The following is an 18,422-nucleotide window of genomic DNA, read 5'->3' as shown; positions in this document are numbered from 1 at the left end:
AAACCCCCACCCCCTCCCCCCATCCCCCAAGCCAGGGCTTCAAAATGAAAGTTTTGGAGAAGCTGGAGGGAGATTGGGGTGGGCGGAGGCGTGTCAGGGTTGGGTTCTCTCGGTGGCGAGGTCACGCTCTCCTGGGCGCCCTGTAATTACAGTTTGATAGAAAGAAAATGGGGGAGCGGATCTGGGAGGAGAGAGGTGGAGAGAGAGAGAGAGAGAGAGAGAGGTGGAGAGAGAGAGAGAGAGAGGTGGAGAGAGAGAGAGAGAAAGAGAGGTGGAGAGAGAGGTGGAGAGAGAGGGAGAGAGGTGGAGAGAGAGAGAGAGAGAGGTGGAGAGAGAGAGAGGTGGAGAGAGAGAGAGGTGGAGAGAGAGAGAGAGGTGGAGAGAGAGAGAGAGGTGGAGAGAGAGAGAGGTGGAGAGAGAGAGAGGTGGAGAGAGAGAGAGGTGGAGAGAGAGAGAGAGGTGGAGATAGAGAGGTGGAGAGAGAGAGAGCACGGTCTGTATCTGTGCTCCTGTCTCTGGGAGGCGCTTATGTGGCCCCTGTAATCCTAACCACAGTAGAGCTGAAAGTGTACAAGGTTAGCTAGAACATGCAGTAAGTATAGGCCTGCTTGTCTTTTATTTGTTGCGTGCTGAAAAACATTTCGCGCAGTGTCGGTCATTCCCCCCAGATCATGTTTCAGGCTCTGCAGTGGATTTAGAATGTGGGACTCCCACAAATATGTGCATATCATTTGGGGGGGTCTCGATCCCTCCTCTCTCTGCCTTGAAAGATTCCTCTGAGGTTTAGCAGCGGCAGTAAGACGGCTGGAGAGGTGTGACGAGGCCTTGTCTGGGCCGGAGGCAGCATCTTCAAACTGGGCCCCAGGGCCTCGTATGTTGACCACTCAGGGCTCCAGAAATGGATCAGCTTGAATGGGATGACACACTCACTCTCCCTTTCATGCTGTTGATGTACCAGAGACAGCAGCCGCCCTGCCTCCTCACCCTCTGTCCCTGACACACACACACACACACACACACACACACACAGTCACCACTGATTCACATTCTTTCGGGTTTATGGCATCTTGTATTTTTATTATTATTATCACTGCCCCGTTGAGTCCAGTATCAGGCTCCCTATATCGGAATACAGAGGCCTGTTTCAGACAGCTGGCCATGACAAGGGCCTTCTTTAATTCCTCCGCAGTGCTCAATTTTCTTTTTATAGCTTCTGTTCTGCCACGCTGGTTACTGGCACACTGGCTCTCCCAAAATCAATGCTTAGGCCATGCATTGATTTCCGAGAAGATTCATGTCCTAAAACCCAAATTTCTGAACAGCAGCATGACTCTTTGATTTTCATATCAGAAAGCCTGGGGTGAGCATTTGTCTGTACCAGAATGCTGTTGGGACTGTCATCAAGTGCCTTTTTGGCTTTGATTCAAATTCCTTATTTGTGGATGATCTCTTTAACAAGCAGTGTAAACACATGGTTGTTCTCTGGCATGTGGCAGGAAGCTGCTGAAGCCTTCCAGTCTGTCAGCTGATGGGAGTCCTAGTGTTCGGAGCTGGGGGGAGGTTTGGGATCATATGAAAAGTGAACTTGCCACCCCACTGCGTGTGTGAGTGAGTGTGTGGTTGTGTTTGTGGATGATGCTGTATTTCAAACGCTTAACCTCAAGCTTCTGGTGTGGCAGTTTGACAGGCTTTTTTGTGACAGCCCATATTTGAGCAGTTGAAATGAATCTGAATCCATCATTTTCCTGTCAGCACCCACTTGGTATAATTGTATCTGGCCGACAATGTATTGTGCGCAGTGTGTTTTTTTTTTTTCTTTCTTCATTTGTAATGGCAGATAGAAAGAGGAGGGGAGATATGAAAGCAGGATGTCGTCCCTGTGCCTGCCTACAGCCTTCCCATGTTGCACCGTGCTGCCTCTTCAACAATCAATAGGCAACCAACATCATTCCAGCGTCATCTCCATGGAAACGAGCGACAGCCGCAGTCGTGATTGGCCCCCTTCCTCGAAGCTGCCCTTTTGTGATAGGACAACTGAAATGTATTCTCCCCACCCCCTCCTCTCGCGGACACAAACACACACACGCACACCCACAGAGTCACACACGCATTTTCCCCTCCGCTGGCTACTCTTCTTTTACCTCGCCGCCACCGCGATGTGGGAGACGGGGGATTAGGCGGCTCAGCCAGTGCACCGACGCCCCAGAGCACCGGCGCTCACAGCCGCGTCCTCCAGGAGAACACACACACACACACTGCTGGAGACCTCCATCACACCACCTGCTTCTCAGAGACACAGGGACCGGAGGAGAGACCTGTTAGCGAAACCAGCCTCTCTCTCGCTCTCTCTCGCATACAGCCTTATGTGTCTATGTAGACACACGCGAAATAGCGGGGTGTGTTTCTACTGCGTGCAGCGAGTCAGGCGGGTGTGGGAGACAGGACTGTGGATTCCTCTACCCTCCTGCTCGGCTTTCTGGGTAAGCGACAGTGACAGAGCCATCACAGAGCCCACGGAGCAGAGAGAGAAGACGAGGCAGCTCTATCCAGCCTGGCAAGGAAGAGCGTTCCATCTCCACGCTCTGTTGTGCTCACATACCAGAGAGGAGAGATCACAATAAGAATCCGTTTTGGATCCCAAGAAGTGGTTTGGTTTTTCGTTTTCTTGCTGTATGCGTAGAAGAAGATTTTGTTTTTGGGGGGGGATGTGTTCGTTTTGTAGCCTCCACGAAGACGTCATTTTGGGCCGTTTTCCTGCCCCCTCCTCCTCGAAAGTTTGATGAGCTAGCGTGCTCATCCGTGGATTAGCTGTCATCGTCACGACGCATGCTCCCCTTGTTGTGAAGGGTGTTTTTTGGAAAGCAACAAGGGCCCAGCCTGAACTATTTTTGCCGCTGTGAATTCCTCAGCGGAGGAAGCGAACTAACTTGAGACTGAGGCTGTGTACTGTATCTGGTGACGGGTAAGCCTGGTAATTACATCACTGAGCTGGCTAATCTCATCGTTTTGATCTGGGGACACTTCAACTGAGCCCAGACACATTCACCCCCCCCCCTTCCTAAACTCTGAGAAAAAAAAGGGAATTTTTTTCTTCTTTTTGAAGTCAGCTCGGTGCGGCCGAACCGTGTAATTCGTCTTGGCGAATGAAAAAAGCCTGTTGTGGCCCGGCGCTGGCTGTGCTTCCCATGTGGCTCTATTGATCCCCAGCAGCGCTGGCCGACTGTGACGGAGAGTGATGTATGACCTGTGCACCAGGCCGGAGCAGGCAGATCAGCCTTCTGCAGACCCAGAGATGGAGCGCCGCCGAGGGGTCGAGGCCCCGGGCCCCCTGCAGCCCGGGCTGGGGAGGACAGGGGAGCTGGGGGCCGAGGACCCAGGGGACAAGGCCTCACCAGACACCACCACCACAGCCCTCACTACTCCCACATCTATGCTGGGCAAGAGACACCACTCGCTGTATGAAAACCTCAACGGCTTTGAAGTGGAGGGTCTATGCAAGGTAGGTCTGGAGGGGATGCTGTTATCTACCTGTAACCCCTACAGCTATACAGGGGATACAGAACACATGTTAGGGATAGGCTGGTACGCTGTAATGGGTGTTGCATGTTTTGCCGGTCGGTGAGTTTGTGTCTGAGTTGAGTCTGGTGTAACTACTGGAGCAGTGGGACTCAGGTTGGCAGAAAGTGTTTTATGTGGGCCAGCACTGTAGCATCTTGGATGTGTGCGTTGGCAGTTACTATATTCAGCCAGGGTGACCTCAACCCATATTTCACATTGCTGGAGAGCCTAAATGGGACAACGGAGTATCCACTTAAAGGCGTCCAATTGAAAATCAATATGAGAATCCAGAAGAATTTCCTGTAATTGGACGGCCCTCTCACGTCGACCGGCTTGCTTGCAGGAAAGAGGGATTTAATGGTGATGAACAGACTCCAGTGGAGGGCTACAGTACCCTGCAAGCTGGGTGCTTTAGGAAATCTTCGAAATCCATAGATACTAAGGAGGGATGGAACCACCTTAACCCTGATGGAGAATGGCAGATTGGAAACGAGTGGGCGAGTGTCATGCCCATCCTTGTTCCCTTCAGACTCTGCTTTGACGAGGTAGCTTCGACATGTGTCAGCGCTGAGACCGACCCGGCCCTCCGCTTGACCCCGTGGTGACCTCCCCAGATGATGAGATGGAAGTACCTCCTCAGGACTGAGTCAGGCTGGGGGCAGTCAGGGGGCCTCACCCACAACCTGCCGCCTCACATTTAGACAAGGGAGGGAACACACTCCTCATGCATATTTCAGGACAGCCTACATCGTTTTTTTTCTGATTACATTACTTTCCTTTCTTGCAAGATCGGCGTTACCTAATCCCCTGAAATGGCCCTCAGTCGTAAAAAGGCTCCTCCCCGAAAGAAAGCTGGATTTGGGAGCTTGTCTGGTCTGCCATCCCTCCTAAACAGAGGACCGTCTGCCTTTTACAACCAGTGTGGTCGTAGATCCATAGCAGAATGGCCACAGGAGCGGAGAGAGAGCGTTTAAATGATGCATTAGCAATTATCATCCAGGCCTTTCAGCCCAGTGGGGGGGGGTGGCTCTGGCCATTGTTCCGCAGGGGGCCCTGTCAGGTTTGGGAGATGACTGTTTATTTATCTGTTTCGTGCAGAGATCACGTGTGTGTGTGCGCGCGGGCCTTTTTTATTTTCTCATCACCATTTCCAGCCGCCTTGATTGATTGTGTGTGCCCACGTGTGTGTTTCTGTGTCTAAATGAAGAGCACCGTGTGAGCGTCTGTGGTCCAGCAGGGCCATTAGTCAGGCCTGTGTGGACTGTGATGGAGCACAGCTTCCCCCCAGAGGAGGAACAGGCTTGCTGAGGAGCGCTGGAGAGGGAGGAGGGAGACCCAGACCCAAACACTGCACCCGGAGAGGGAGAAGGAGAGAGCAGAGAGCCAGTAGTCTATAGGCTTGGGGATGGTGGTGGTGGGGGGGGGGGGGGGTAGTATGAGAGAGACATAGACCACAACCCCCTCCTCTAATGGGTGGCTGTTATTCGGGGGCACGTGTGGACAAGGACAGTCTTTTGTATGAGGTGATGCCGACGCTCCTCTGCATCTCCATAAACCTGTGTGTCACGGCTCCCGTCACGGTTATCAGTGACCTGATAGCTCTCCCTTCCCTCACTTCCTCTCTCTCTCTCTGTCTCTCTCTCTCTCTGTCTCTCTCTCTCTCTGTCTCTCTCTCTCCGTTTCTCTTTCTCTCTCTGTCTCTCTCTGTCTCTCTCTCTGTCTCTCTCTCTCTCTGTCTCTCTCTCTCCATTTCTCTCTTTCTAGTCTTTCACTTGTATCTCGGCCATCAGCTCTGCGCCTCTTTCAGGTTCAGCTCCACAGCTGTCTGCTTTGTCATGTATTCATGAGGAGCTCTCTGTTCCACTCTGCACGTTCATGTTTTTCAATGTCCTTTTTAATGCAGAAAGGTGTTAGTATGTGTATGAATTCTCTTCCCTACTTCACACAGAGGTCATAGAAAATGCTCCTGTTTAGCATAGACTGCTTTCCCTACAGACCCAAATCTCTGGAGAACTGACTCGTCTCTGCATATCATCGGCCTGCGTGGTTTTAATGGCCTGCCACTATCGCACTCTCTCCTTGGATTTCTTGCCCATTAGGATAAGCCAGCCCTTTTTACAGCCAGCTAAACGTGGCCTTTCTCTGAAGCCATGGTGTGTTAGCTCACTTCCACTGCTCCAGGGCAACATTCAGGATTCACAGGCTGACTGCAGCCATGGAGTCACATGTGAGGGTGACAGTTAATACCATTATTAGATGCTTCAATCGAGATTTGCCACACACAGACCCGGATGCTAACGCTAGGCTAGCTGCTAAGGAGGCTGTTGTGTGCTGTGTGTTGGTTTCCTATTCCCACAAACAAGAGAGATGGTTTACGTTCACGGTGAAGACGTACAGTGTGAAAAGGCCTGGGGGGACTTCAATTTCACACCGCTGATGGCGTCACGTTGTACTGTTACACAATGAACTCAGCCCACTGTCTGTTCTGTGGAGGTGAGGAGATGGGGCTGGGTTTTATGACTGCTTTGAAGAGGACGCCTGCTTTATGAGGTTTGGCTGGTACATGGTGGAGCTGCAGTAGAGAGGGCCGTCTGATGAAACGCCTCGGGCAGGGATCAGGGGAGATTTAAGGGTGGTGTTCCTGCCTCTGTACACCCCCACCCCCTCTCTCTCTCTCTCTGTCTTTAGGTGTCCTGAGCCCCTAGCTCCGTATCCAGGCTCCCCCCACTGTGTTGAACACATTGGTTTCATTGTATCTGGGAGAAATAATCGTATCTTTCTGTATTAATCTCACCTTTTCTTTCAGCCCAGTGGGGACATCTTTCACCTTTTGTGTGGCTCCCCTGGTTCTGCCACAGCCTGTTAACCAGCTTCTCCTCTGGCTGTCAGGCTGCTGAAGCCCCTGGGCTCGTGCAGTGTGCCACAATGTTGCACGGCACACTGTGTACCTATCCTCACAGCCGTGTTACTGAAAGCCTCTGTTCTTGTTGTCTGATGTCTCAAGGTGTCTAACAGTTTCTGAAAAGGCTTGTTTTGGTGGTCTGTTCTTACACGGTGCACTGGCACCAGGAGGTGAGTCGAACAGTGGAGCACCGAGCGGAGGGCCTGTGTGTTTAAGAACCCTCCACAGGGGTCACGCTCCTCAGTTTTCCATTAGAACACAATTCATCATGTTATCTGATTAGCCCTCATCTGGGCCGCGATGCTTCAATTACAGCCCAGGGAGTAACGAGGGCCTGGATTGAGTTGGCACCGATCCAGAGATCCCGGCAATCGACCAGCACCTCCCCCCATCCCCACCTCCCCCCCCCCCTCCATCCACACACTCACTCTGGCGTTGGGTGGGGTGTGCGGCGAGGGAGTGTGTGACTGTGTGACGCCGGCCCCACAGCTCTGCTCTGACCCACCGTGGGTCTGTGGGGTAAAGTGGAGCGCTACTCCAAAACTTCTGAGCCTCTATCGCTCCCTCCCTCTCTATCTTTCTCCATCTATCTCTCTTTTTTCTCCCTCTTTTCTATGTCTCTTTCTTTCTAAAGTATCTCTCTGTCTATATCTCTTGCTCTCTCTTTCTCTCTCTTCCCCTGCTGTTCCACCTCTGCCTGCCTCAGGAAGATGGCAGTCTGCTACACGGGAGAGCTGTCCATCCAAGCTCACCGTCTCTCCGCCCCTTCACCTTCTCCTGAGCATCCATAGAGAGTCTTTGACATCCATCGGGGTTGGGGGGGGAGTCTATATGCAAGAAGGGTAGTCAACCGCACCACTTCCTCTTTGATCACGCCATGAGGTTTGAAAGCTAAATAAATTAATACACATACGCTGCTGGTAAATGTGGCATTGGAACAGACTGCTTTTTTGAGGATGTGATTGAAGAGATGGGATTTGATTCATGTCGTTGATCCAAGCCCTCCAAGCCGCATGTCCCTCAGTGCTTTCTCCTGCTGCTGATTCAGAGCACAGCTTGATAGGGGCCTGAGCTTCTCTTTCATATCAGACACACGAACATCGGATGTTGAGACGCCGAGTTCACATTTTGTTTTTACAACCCGCTGAAGGCAGATTCTAAGATAACAGGCTCTGCCAAGTCTCATTTAAACGTAAATAAATCGGCAGATTGTCAGCAGTAGAATGGATTTCAACTTGCGCCGATCGAGGGTTTCCAAACTGTGCCGTCAACAACATCTCCACAGCCAAAGAAGTTGTCCTATTTCAGGGGGTGGCTGTTTCTTTTTCCCCCCTGTTCCTCGTGTGGGAACAGGGCGCAGCTGATCCCTATCTCCTTTTGTATGCTGTCCTCTTCCTCCCAGAACCCTAGGGGGAGAGAGGGCAGCATGGCTGCATCTATTGGATCCCCTCGCTCCAGGGAGGGGCTGAACAGACAGGCTGAGGAGATTGAGACTTGCGCTTGAGGCTGGGTCACCGCTCTGTTTGAGTCTCTCCTGAGGGGTCAACCCCTCCGTCAACACCTGTCCTCGTTTCATATAACTGCCATCCTAAAGCCAGGCCGCTGGGCAGTCGAGCCCTACGCCTCAGATGCCTCTCTGCTGTGAGGCCTGTGAGGGAGAGGGCAGTCTGAGGAAGGTGCTGGGACGGTGGACGGCCTCAGCCTCTGTCTCATGATGGAGCGTGTGACCTTGTATTTTTGGCGCTTTCATTAGGTATGTCCCTGAGGGGGGATGACCTGACATGTCCCCCCCCCCCCCCTCCTTCTGGTCCCTTGACCCCTCAGGGAAACCGACAAAACTGCTGAAATGGGGGAAACTCGCAACACGGTGACAATCTGCAGGCTGCGAAAGAACGGCCCGCCTTTCGCTTTGCCCGGTGTCATAAATCCTTGAGGCGTGCATGCTGTGGCCGTGTGGCTGTACATAATTAATGAGTCACAGAAGCCTTTGTCTGCTTGCCCCTCCACTTCCTCAGAGTAGCAACCAAAGCATCAGATATAAGCAACAGGGCCAAGTATTTTTTGTGTGTGCGTCTGTGCGTGTGTGTGAGAGCCGTAGTAGTCAGTGTATCTCTTTTAACACCGTTCCAGGCCTCAGTGGTGAATAATTGATCACAGTGTTTGTCTCATCTCCAGCTTGTTTGGTCGAACCCCCCACCACCATCACCACATCCCAGCCCAAACAGCCCAGAGCGAGGGTCTGTCTGGCAGGCTGTCTCCCCTAGCCCCTTAAGGGTTCTGCTCCCTGTCTGCAGCCACAACAAACCTGCCCACTGTGGGTGTCAGGAGGTCAGCGGAGCCGGCATCCTCTGGCTCGTCTCTCACTGGCTCCACGCTCCTCTCAGGCCTTTTAGCACCCTCCGGCTGGGCGGTTGTGTTGTGTTGGGCCTGACAGGAGTGGAGGACAGCCCTCCACAGACTGCTGGTGGGCGTGCTGGCTTGCTTCAGAGGGTCAGACCAGATCTGAACCTCACTGCAGAACCCCGACAATTGGACCCTTATGTTGGTCTGTTAATTTTTTTTTGCAGAACCGTTTGTGGAACCTTTTAACATATGCGAACTGAGGACTGTTTAATCCAATGACTGCTGGCCAAACACTAGCCTGGCTCCTCCCCCAGCCGAGCCCTGCCTCTGGAGGGGGGGGGGGTCTCAGCACAGGGAACAGCCCCCTCCACCTCTCCACTGACTGTCTGCCTCTCTCAGCTCAACAGGAGCAGGAGCGTTTTGTAAATGTCAGAGGCATGACAGAGACCATGCTGCAGGTGATTCTCTCCGCTATGCTCGTCTCCACCCCAAGAGCCCCCCTCCCCCTCCCCCTCTGGGCTTCTATCCGCCGCCCTGTTTAAGCTCCTTAACCTTGAGCCTCTCACAGACACCGTCCTCTGAGTACCTGTTTATGTACTGCAAACAGCCCTCCACTGCCGTCTTCACGCCTCATGCCTTTCCGAGCAAATCACCCCTTATCCTTGAATTATGGCACAGAAGGGAATTTCTAAAATCAGTGGAGGCCCTGGTGCATTACTACGCCTTCTGTCTGTCTGTCTGTCTGTCTGTCTGTATCTCTCTCCACCTCTCTGTCTCTCTCTCTCTCCACCTCTCTCTGTCTCTCTCTCTCACCCTCCACCTCAGACTGTAGTGCTTGCCTCATTACAGGCTGGTTTAACCCCCTCCTCACGTCAGATGGGGAGGGTCTGGGAGTCCCCCCTCAGGTCAGAATGCAGGGGCTGCCCTTCAGACGTGGTCCCCTCTCCCATGGTCCTACGAGGCCGTCTGCCTCCGTGACATTCACGTGACATTTTGGACCTACCCTCTCGATGCCCCCCTCCCCCAGGTGAAACCTATGATTACTGCTAATCCCCCCATCACACAATATGAGCCTGGGGCGAGGGGGGGGGGGGGGGCAAGCATTTAACGGAAGAGCGCATCTCAGAGGGGCAATTACTGCATGTGACCTCCAGCTGTGAACACTGGGATTACGCTGAAGAGTTTTGATGGCCTATTGTTGATAGGGTGTGGTGCTGCTATGTTGCAATCAGTGCTAAGGTCCCTGTGTTTGGGCCTCTGGAGTGGCTTTGTCACAACCGCCTTTTTGTCGCTTGAAACAGTTGTGGGCTTTAAACAGTTTGTGGGCTTTTATTCAAAAAAGAAATCTCTCCAGGAGTTGACCTTCCTTTGTCCTCTACCTTGGTTGGTGGCGTCCTCTAACGTCCTCTATTGCTGGAGTGTGTGTGTGTGTGGGTTAGATTGATGGCCATGTCTGCTCCTCCCCACCCATCTCTGGACGTGCTTAAGGGAGCAGCCTCCACCTTGTTCCTCACCTCAGACAGTGTCATGTTCTCCTCTGTGCCTGTGAGGTATCAGCAGGGTTCACCTGGATGCTGCCTCGTGTTGACTGGTCCCCTGGTCCCCTGGTCCTCTGGTCCCCTGGTCCTCTGGTCCCCTGGTCCCCTGGTCCCCTGGTCCTCTGGTCCCCTGGTCCCCTGGTCCTCTGGTCCCCTGGTCCCCTGGTCCCCTGGTCCTCTGGTCCTCTGGTCCCCTGGTCCTCTGGTCCCCTGGTCCCCTGGTCCTCTGGTCCCCTGGTCCTCTGGTCCTCTGGTCCCTGCTCTGTGTGGCCCCCTTTACACCAAGGCAGGGTGAGGGCCGCTTTCTCCTTTAGAAAATAACCTGTTTCTCTGGTGTGTGTGTCCCTGATGTGTGAGTGTGTCCCTGGTGTGTGTGTCTGAGGGTTTCTATGGAGGTGGTGACAGCGACAGAGTGAAGTGGGAGGGCCCTGGTGGCCCTGCTCACTGGGGTTATTCCAGCACGCACTCCCATCCTGGAAGCTGGGAACTCATTCAGCTGATGTGGAAGAGGGTTAACCGTGTCTGGAAATGAAACGATGAAAGTGAAGGATATGTCCTCACGGGTTAGCAGTGCAGTCGGTTAACGTTCCTGCTCATGGAAACGTACGTTTATAGGAATCATTTGAATTATTAATTGCGATTGAAAGATTTCCAATACTTCCTACCACTTGTCTTAGGTGCACATTCTGTGTTTGTGGCCCTGCTGACGGATCAGTCCTATCCTAGTGTTAGTGTTATCTCTCTGGGTCACACTCTGATAGCTAGGCAGCGTTTTGCTGGCACTGTAGCTTGTTGTGTCTGACAGCATGTTAAAAGGGGGTGGAGAGGCTGATGTCCATATGCAATTCTCTTTGACAAGATTAAGGGCTCATATCCTTTTGAAGCAGTCCGGTTTAGACACAGCTGGGGGGGGGGGGGGGGGGGGGGGGTGTGTGGGTGGAGTGGTGTGGGGGGTGAGGGGGGGGGAGGTGGGTTGGGGGAGTTCACTGTACCTCCGTCTGCCCATTTCTTCCTCGCCATTTTGTGGCGACTCTGCACTTAATGGAATAATTTGGTGACCCATAAGGTTCCCCTCACGTTTTTTTTTTTGAGGTGACTTTTGAAAGGGCAGACGCGCTCTGCATGTCTGACGTCTCATTACCCCCCCGCCCCCCCAGACAGGGGGATACTCCGTGTGCTTATGCGTGGGCTGGTGGGCTGGTGGGCTGGGAGATGACTAGGGTAATACTGCACCTGCGTGCTCAGCCAGCCTGAGTCTTAATTACCGAGCTGGAAGGCCAACAACCTCGGGAGGTTTCACAGAGGGCAAATTTGTTTGATTGGAAAAGCTGCCACGCACCATTTACCACCTGTCACTACACCAGACGTTAGGTAGAACATGTTAACCGTGAGGGGAGCACGGGTCACCTTGGAGACAGATTGCTTGTTTTCTTTCGCGCAACACGGTTGATTTTTCATTTGGTTTGTTGGAGTCGAGGTTCAAACCGGGTGGTTTGTATCAGTCGCGTCGCTCGTCTAGTCTAGCTCAGCCATCTCCAGTCAGACCTGCTCTGAGGCAGTCTACAGCCTCCTGGCTCCAGTCAGACCTGCTCTGAGGCAGTCTACAGCCTCCTGGCTCCAGTCAGACCTGCTCTGAGGCAGTCTACAGCCTCCTGGCTCCAGTCAGACCTGCTCTGAGGCAGTCTACAGCCTCCTGGCTCCAGTCAGACCTGCTCTGAGGCAGTCTACAGCCTCCTGGCTCCAGTCAGACCTGCTCTGAGGCAGTCTACAACCTCCTGGCTCCAGTCAGACCTGCTATGAGGCAGTCTACAGCCTCCTTGCTTTAGGCCTGTACTTAGTATTGGATCCTCTCAGGTCGAAATCGTACGAGTGTACCCAGGTGTCCCCATGCCACCTTGGGGCACAGTGTTTCAGACATATCACCAGCATATGGAGAGGGGGGTGGGGGGCTGTGTTTTGAAAGCCTCATCCAGATTGTCCATTTTAACATTGGGCCTGTGCCTCAGGGCAGGTTCACCCAGAGGGACCGTGTGTGGAGGGGGCGTGTGTTGGAGTGGGGGGGGCGTGTGTTGGAGTGTGTGGGGGGGGGGGGGGTGCGGGGGGGGCCCTCTTTGTTCTCCAGCGCTGAGTGTGAGACCCCCTAATCTATCTTCACTGGGTGTCCGGCGGCGATGGCTCTGTGACAAATGCATGATGGGATTGAAGAGGACACTTTAGGGGACTGCTTCATGACTAATAGATGTTGGGAGACAGTTGATGCTATTAACAGCCCCAGAGCCACATATTCACCTTGTTCTGGAGTTGTATTGATATTTTCTCTTTTATTTGGGCTCTGAAGCCATTTAGATACTTGTGATTGGATACCATTACCTAGGTACAGGTAATGCTTAGTAAATGCTCTGGCATTAAAGGCTTGTCAGAACTTCAGTCATTTATCTTGCTTTGTGTGCAGGTATCAATAGACTTTATTCACTAGCCTACTCTACAACAGCCTGGAGGGGTAGCTTGTCTGGGCAGAGAGGCTGGTGATGGGGTAGCCTGTCTGGGCAGAGAGGCTGGTGATGGGGTAGCCTGTCTGGGCAGAGAGGCTGGTGATGGGGTAGCTTGTCTGGGCAGAGAGGCTGGTGATGGGGTAGCTTGTCTGGGCAGAGAGGCTGGTGATGGGGTAGCTTGTCTGGGCAGAGAGGCTGGTGATGGGGTAGCCTGTCTGGGCAGAGAGGCTGGTGATGGGGTAGCCTGTCTGGGCAGAGAGGCTGGTGATGGGGTAGCTTGTCTGGGCAGAGAGGCTGGTGATGGGGTAGCCTGTCTGGGCAGAGAGGCTGGTGATGGGGTAGCCTGTCTGGGCAGAGAGGCTGGTGATGGGGTAGCTTGTCTGGGCAGGGAGGAGGTGCTGGAGGGATAGGTAGGAAGAGGCTCCACCACCAAGATTAGAAACCCGTGGGGAGGCGTCCTGTGTCTGCCTCCTAATGAGAAAACCGAAATAGATTTGTAGGAAGAGAAAGCCTAGATGCACAATAAAACAGCAGTCGTGCAGAAACAGTAGCTACCATCAGCACTTACTCTGTGAAATAAGAGGCCCTGCTTAATTGGAAAGGGATCAGTCCATGCTCTGGCTTTGATCTCCCTTCTACACATCAGGGTGGGCGTTTGACTTCCAATACAATTAGATCAGCCTCCTGGCATAAACTCAATTACGTTTTTAACAGAAGTATATATTTAAAAAAATGATTATAAAATGGACAAAAAAGACGTTTTCTGGATTCATTCTAAGTAGGTAATTTCATGGCTGTCATGTTTCATTCTCCGGTGTGTCACAAGGAATCTTCCAGCCTACGGCCGTTGATCTAGGTCACAGGAAGTTGTGGACAATGCCTCCCGTTCCCAGGAAACAGAGGACGTCCTTCCCTGCAGCAGGTTTCATGTGCCGGATCATCAAAGGTTTGGTAGATTTCCCACCATGAACAAAGATGAGACAGAAATCCAGTCCGGGTTCTCGGTAGTTCCAGAACCAGCGTTGAGTCTTCAAAAGAAAGACTCTTCCTGAAGTCTTTTACTTGTCTTCTAAGATTATACTGGCAGCAGGGGGCGGGGCATCAATGTCTTTTAGTTCTCAGAAGTTTTTCTATTTTGGTTCTTTGGAGCTGTCATATGAACAAAAATAAGGGGATTTTATTTATTTTCGATTATTTTTTTTAACCATGCTTTCCCTTGGTCATCGTTTCCATTTGAAGTACATTTTTAGCTGAGAGCTCTTTCACACCCAAGAGCTTCTCTGGTTTGGCTCAACTGAACAATGAAATTTGACTGTTTCTTTTGTGGTAAAAGGGACTTTTTGCCTTTGAGAACAATGAATATCAAAGTGCAAAAAACAATTTTACCCATGGTTACCTTTTTGTCATACATGTTTGTCCCTTAATATGAGATTTCTATTTCCAAAGCAGCCTAACCGCAGGCTATTGAAACCTCACATGATTGAAATTCTGTTTTCCCTCTGTGACTCAGGGCTCCTTTCCCTGTCAAGGCATCTGTCTGAATCGACAATCTAACGGCGGGTGTTAATTCATCACAAACGACCCCACACACAGATCAAATTTTTGGTGGAAAAAAACGCGGTCTTCTCCCGAGCGAGAGGCGTTGGGAAACCAAGTTAATTATGGGAATCCTCGTGGGGAAAGCCCCACAGAGGGAACCCTGCAATAGAAACAATGTTGTTTTGTCATGCAGAACCTCCAAATGGGGAACAAAAAGTGTTCCTTAAATGTGTTATTATTCTCCCTCAGTCTAGCGACTGGGGAATCTAATAGACTATACACATTTGGCTTTGGCCTTTTTCCTTATCCTATTAAATGAAATTCAGTTCAATAATATTTCAGATGAGAGGAACTGGATCAAACTGCTTTTGCAGCAGAATAACGTTCTCCATTGTGTTGAGCACAGGGGTTCAGTATGTTACTGCAGTGAATTGAGCTCTTACACCCCCATATGCCCATGGACTTATCTACAGCTAACACACCATGCCCGAGTGGCTGTCAATCAAACCCTAACCACAAATTATAGTCGTTAATCAAACGCTGTCCATTAAAACACAACACTACCCTCCCATCTTTTGCCAGCCTGCTCCTCTAATAGACCCACTCACCTCAGACAGCTGGGGGGCTTTTAAATGGATTGTCTTCCAATTTAAATGGAGTTGTGTGGAAATATCACTCCATTACATATTTTATCTCTACCTCAGGATTTGGAGCGAGTATGCGCCCTCCGAGTGTTCTTATCAAAACAGTTCAGGCTCAGATAAATGCTTGTTGGAATTAAAACTTGCAACATGTTACTGTAAATGAACAATGGAGATTTCCTCTGTGAGGCGCTCGAATCAATCAAGGAGCTCTCTCTCTCTCTCTCTCTGTCTCTCGAGAGACTGAAGTGTGAAACCTGACAGTTAACAGCTTCATTACCAGCACCTTCGCTGGCTCTGGTGAGTTCTTATCGACGCCATGCTTCGACACCCCTGCATCACAACACAAAATCCCAATGTTGTGACAGTGTTTGGACACTGCAGCCTAGCATGTAGACACCCAGCTAATGAGACACATGGGCGGTCTGGAGAGAGGAGACTTGCCTCGTTCCCTAGGCTCCTCAGGACTATAAGAAGGGTTTAACCAGCGGAGCACTGTGGAAGCAACCTCATTAGAAAACCACTGATTGAATATTGTGTGGGAGAGAGAGACACACACAGGGAGGCATTGATTGGAGCCGTCTTAACGCTTCACTGGTGTCATGGAGGCCTGTGGTGCCCAGTTTAATGGAATGCAATTATTTCTAGTCCGTGTTGAATATTGTTGTTGCCACCCCCAACACACATACTTCATTAGAACAGAGGGGGAGGGGCCTTCCTTTGACTGTGTGATGTGGGGGAGATGTGAGCGAGGAGGGGGTTGGGGGCATGTGGGTATGGTGGGGGGTGGGGGGAGCCAACAGCAGACAAGGCCTGGATTAATTAGCCAATGTATTGAGATGCAGCCGACTTGGCCTGAGTCTCAGCCGGCGCCTCAGATGCGCACACAGCACTCAGAGGAGCTCTGGACGCATGGCTCCGTCTCCAGACTGCTAATGCCGCTTTCACCAAACGAATCTGAGCTCTCGTGTACGCTCCCTACCACCCTACTGTTCCCTTAGTGTCGTCTGCCTCTCCAGATGCGCTTGTGATGGTGAGAGGATGTTGTGGCATGTTAAACACCCCGTCCTATTGTGATGATGAGAATGGCCGACACAATTCCTTAACGAGAGCATTCTACAGCTCCAGGGGATTGCTGTCAAGTTACCGGTTGGATGAGGATGTTCTGGGTGTTGTGTTGCTCTGATCACCTGCTATCCAGAGACACCACCTCGGTACCTGTACGACTAAAACATATCACCACTTACCTGTACGAGGAATAAATATCTGCTCCATTTACCAGGTGTCCCCAGCAAAGAGAAATGACATGACATCTCTCGGCAAGGAATGACACATTGTCTGTTTTTCTGATTGGCTGGGGAGCTTAGCGACGGTCTCGAGTCCCAGAGATAAATCTCCGTCACTCTCGGAGAAGGAAGCTGTCAAGGCTGTGCGCCATTAAATTGATGCCACGGTACAGTCATCTATCCATCTAACAAAGCTGCTTGTTTTGTCTTTACAACTGGTAGAACAATGGGAGCCTTGTAGGTTTGCTGTGCAGTCATCTACACTCAAGACGGTTCGGTTGCTGCCAGCCCAGGGGAGCAGAGTATTCAGGTTGTGTTGGTGTGTTGTGATAGGACCAGATGTGGCCGGCTCTCCGGAGGCACCCTGGGTTCCTGCTGCTCGTCAGGGTTTACTGGAAACCGCTGACGCTTTTGTTTCAGACCAGGCACTGGAGAATCCAGTTGACATATTATACATGCAGCCTGTGGATTTCAGAGAAAAGATAATCTAGTTCAGGGGTCTATGCATATGTACGAGCAGGATATCCATCCATCATCTCTCTCCCTTTAGGATTTCTCTTTTTGGTTTTCTGCCTCTGCCTACATACTACTGCCTACATACGACTTTGTTTTCATCCATGCAAGGCTGTGAGACTGCTTTTGCCAATGTTTCTTTTTAGCTGACTTTGCGTTCTGTGCCAGATGTGTTCCTCCTGGGCTTGTAAATGTTTCTCAGGGCTCGTGTGTATTTATCTTCCTTCAAGATGGCCACATGACCCTGTTTGACTTCACAATATGGGGCCGTTCCACGATCCGCGTACTTTCCCCTGCTCTCATTTCATATGTAGGCTGCTTCCTTTTGTTTGGGAAGCAACACTGTATCTAGTAGCCTTTTGTTCGAGCACCTGTGCAGGTCCATTAGTCAAGAAGAGCCCAGCCCTAAATGTCACGTCTCATTTCGGATGAAATGCATCCTGGTGACGGCCCCCTCTTCCTGATCTAATAGCCAAGTCATTGGAGCGTGTCCTCGAATGGAAACATTGATTTCTGGGGTGTTTTGCCGTACGCCCCGGCAGCACAGTCAGTGGAGGGGACGCTCTCGTTTTCTTCGGTCGCTCACAGACGCACCCCGTCTCTCTCAGACGCTCCCCGTCTCTCTCAGACGCTCCCCGTCTCTCTCAGACGCACCCCGTCTCTCCCCGCGTCTCCGTCTGCAGCGTCTTGTCTGCAGGTGTCTGGTCTGCAGCGTCTCGTCTGCAGCGTCTAGCAGGCGGGAGCGTGCTCGCTCTCCCTTTGTGCTCCTCAGCAGCCTGCCAGGAAGACGTGATGAAGGAGTGGAGGAACTCCCCAGAGGAACGGCAGCGCTCGCTGCAGAGCTGCCTCCCTGGCTGCATGCAAAGCATATCCAACAGTCTTCAGTACAACGGCAAAGCATTGTTCCCATAACATGTGAGTACCATGTTATGGGATTGCCACAACCAAATTGATGCAAAGATACGTTTACTTTTTTTTTTTTTTGCTCAATTCTGTTCAGAAGGAGTCACGGTGGGCTGCCTCATGATTAGGCTGTGTTCACGACGTCCAGGTAATGAGCCTGCCGTGTATGACATCACCTTCTGGTGGGTCTGTGGATGAACAGGTGCTACACACAAACCTTGGAGTGTGTGTGTATGGGAGAGTGTCACCTGAGAAGGCCAGAGGGGGGGGGGGGGGGTCCAGTCCCCTTTGAGAGGGAATGAGTTCTACAGAGGAAGGAACAGTCAGCTTGTTGTCAGCAGTGCTCTGCTCCCAGCCTTCCTCTCTTTGCCTGATGTAGAGGAGAAACCAAACGCAGGTCCCCCTCTGAAACACGCCAGCACCAACCCTTCAGCTTGACCTATGGGTGTTCCTCACAGCACCAATCAGCCCAGGGCTGTGTTCCTTAGTGTTCAAGTCATCCTATCTAGTCTGTTTTCCACAGCTCTTGACAACTTCACTGAGACACTGAGGGAGACAATGTGTTCATTTAGCAGACGCTTTTATCCGAAGCTTACAAGAAAGAGCTTTACAGAAAGTGCATAGGTCAATGATCATGAGCAACGAGATGGCCTCGAAAACATTGCGGGTAGCCAAAACATGAAGCATACATTGTGAAAAGCAAATAA

General features: G+C 51.6%; 1 protein-coding gene across 1 annotated transcript in view; it reads left to right on the top strand.

Moving 5' to 3' along the window:
- Positions 1 to 2,091: 2,091 nt before the first annotated feature.
- The window catches only part of LOC124467704 (RIMS-binding protein 2-like), a 52,529-nt gene continuing 36,198 nt past the window's right edge, over positions 2,092 to 18,422 (top strand). Inside the window, exon 1 of the mRNA XM_047020071.1 lies at positions 2,092 to 3,499. Coding sequence (XP_046876027.1) covers positions 3,236 to 3,499 — 264 coding nt within the window. The 5' untranslated portion in view covers positions 2,092 to 3,235. The remainder of the gene's footprint in view (positions 3,500 to 18,422) is intronic.

The sequence above is a fragment of the Hypomesus transpacificus genome, chromosome 5 (assembly GCF_021917145.1).
Source record: "Hypomesus transpacificus isolate Combined female chromosome 5, fHypTra1, whole genome shotgun sequence".
Classification (NCBI taxonomy): domain Eukaryota; kingdom Metazoa; phylum Chordata; class Actinopteri; order Osmeriformes; family Osmeridae; genus Hypomesus; species Hypomesus transpacificus.
The sequence above is the reverse complement of the archived record's forward strand: the minus strand, read 5'-3'. Positions and strand labels throughout refer to the sequence as shown.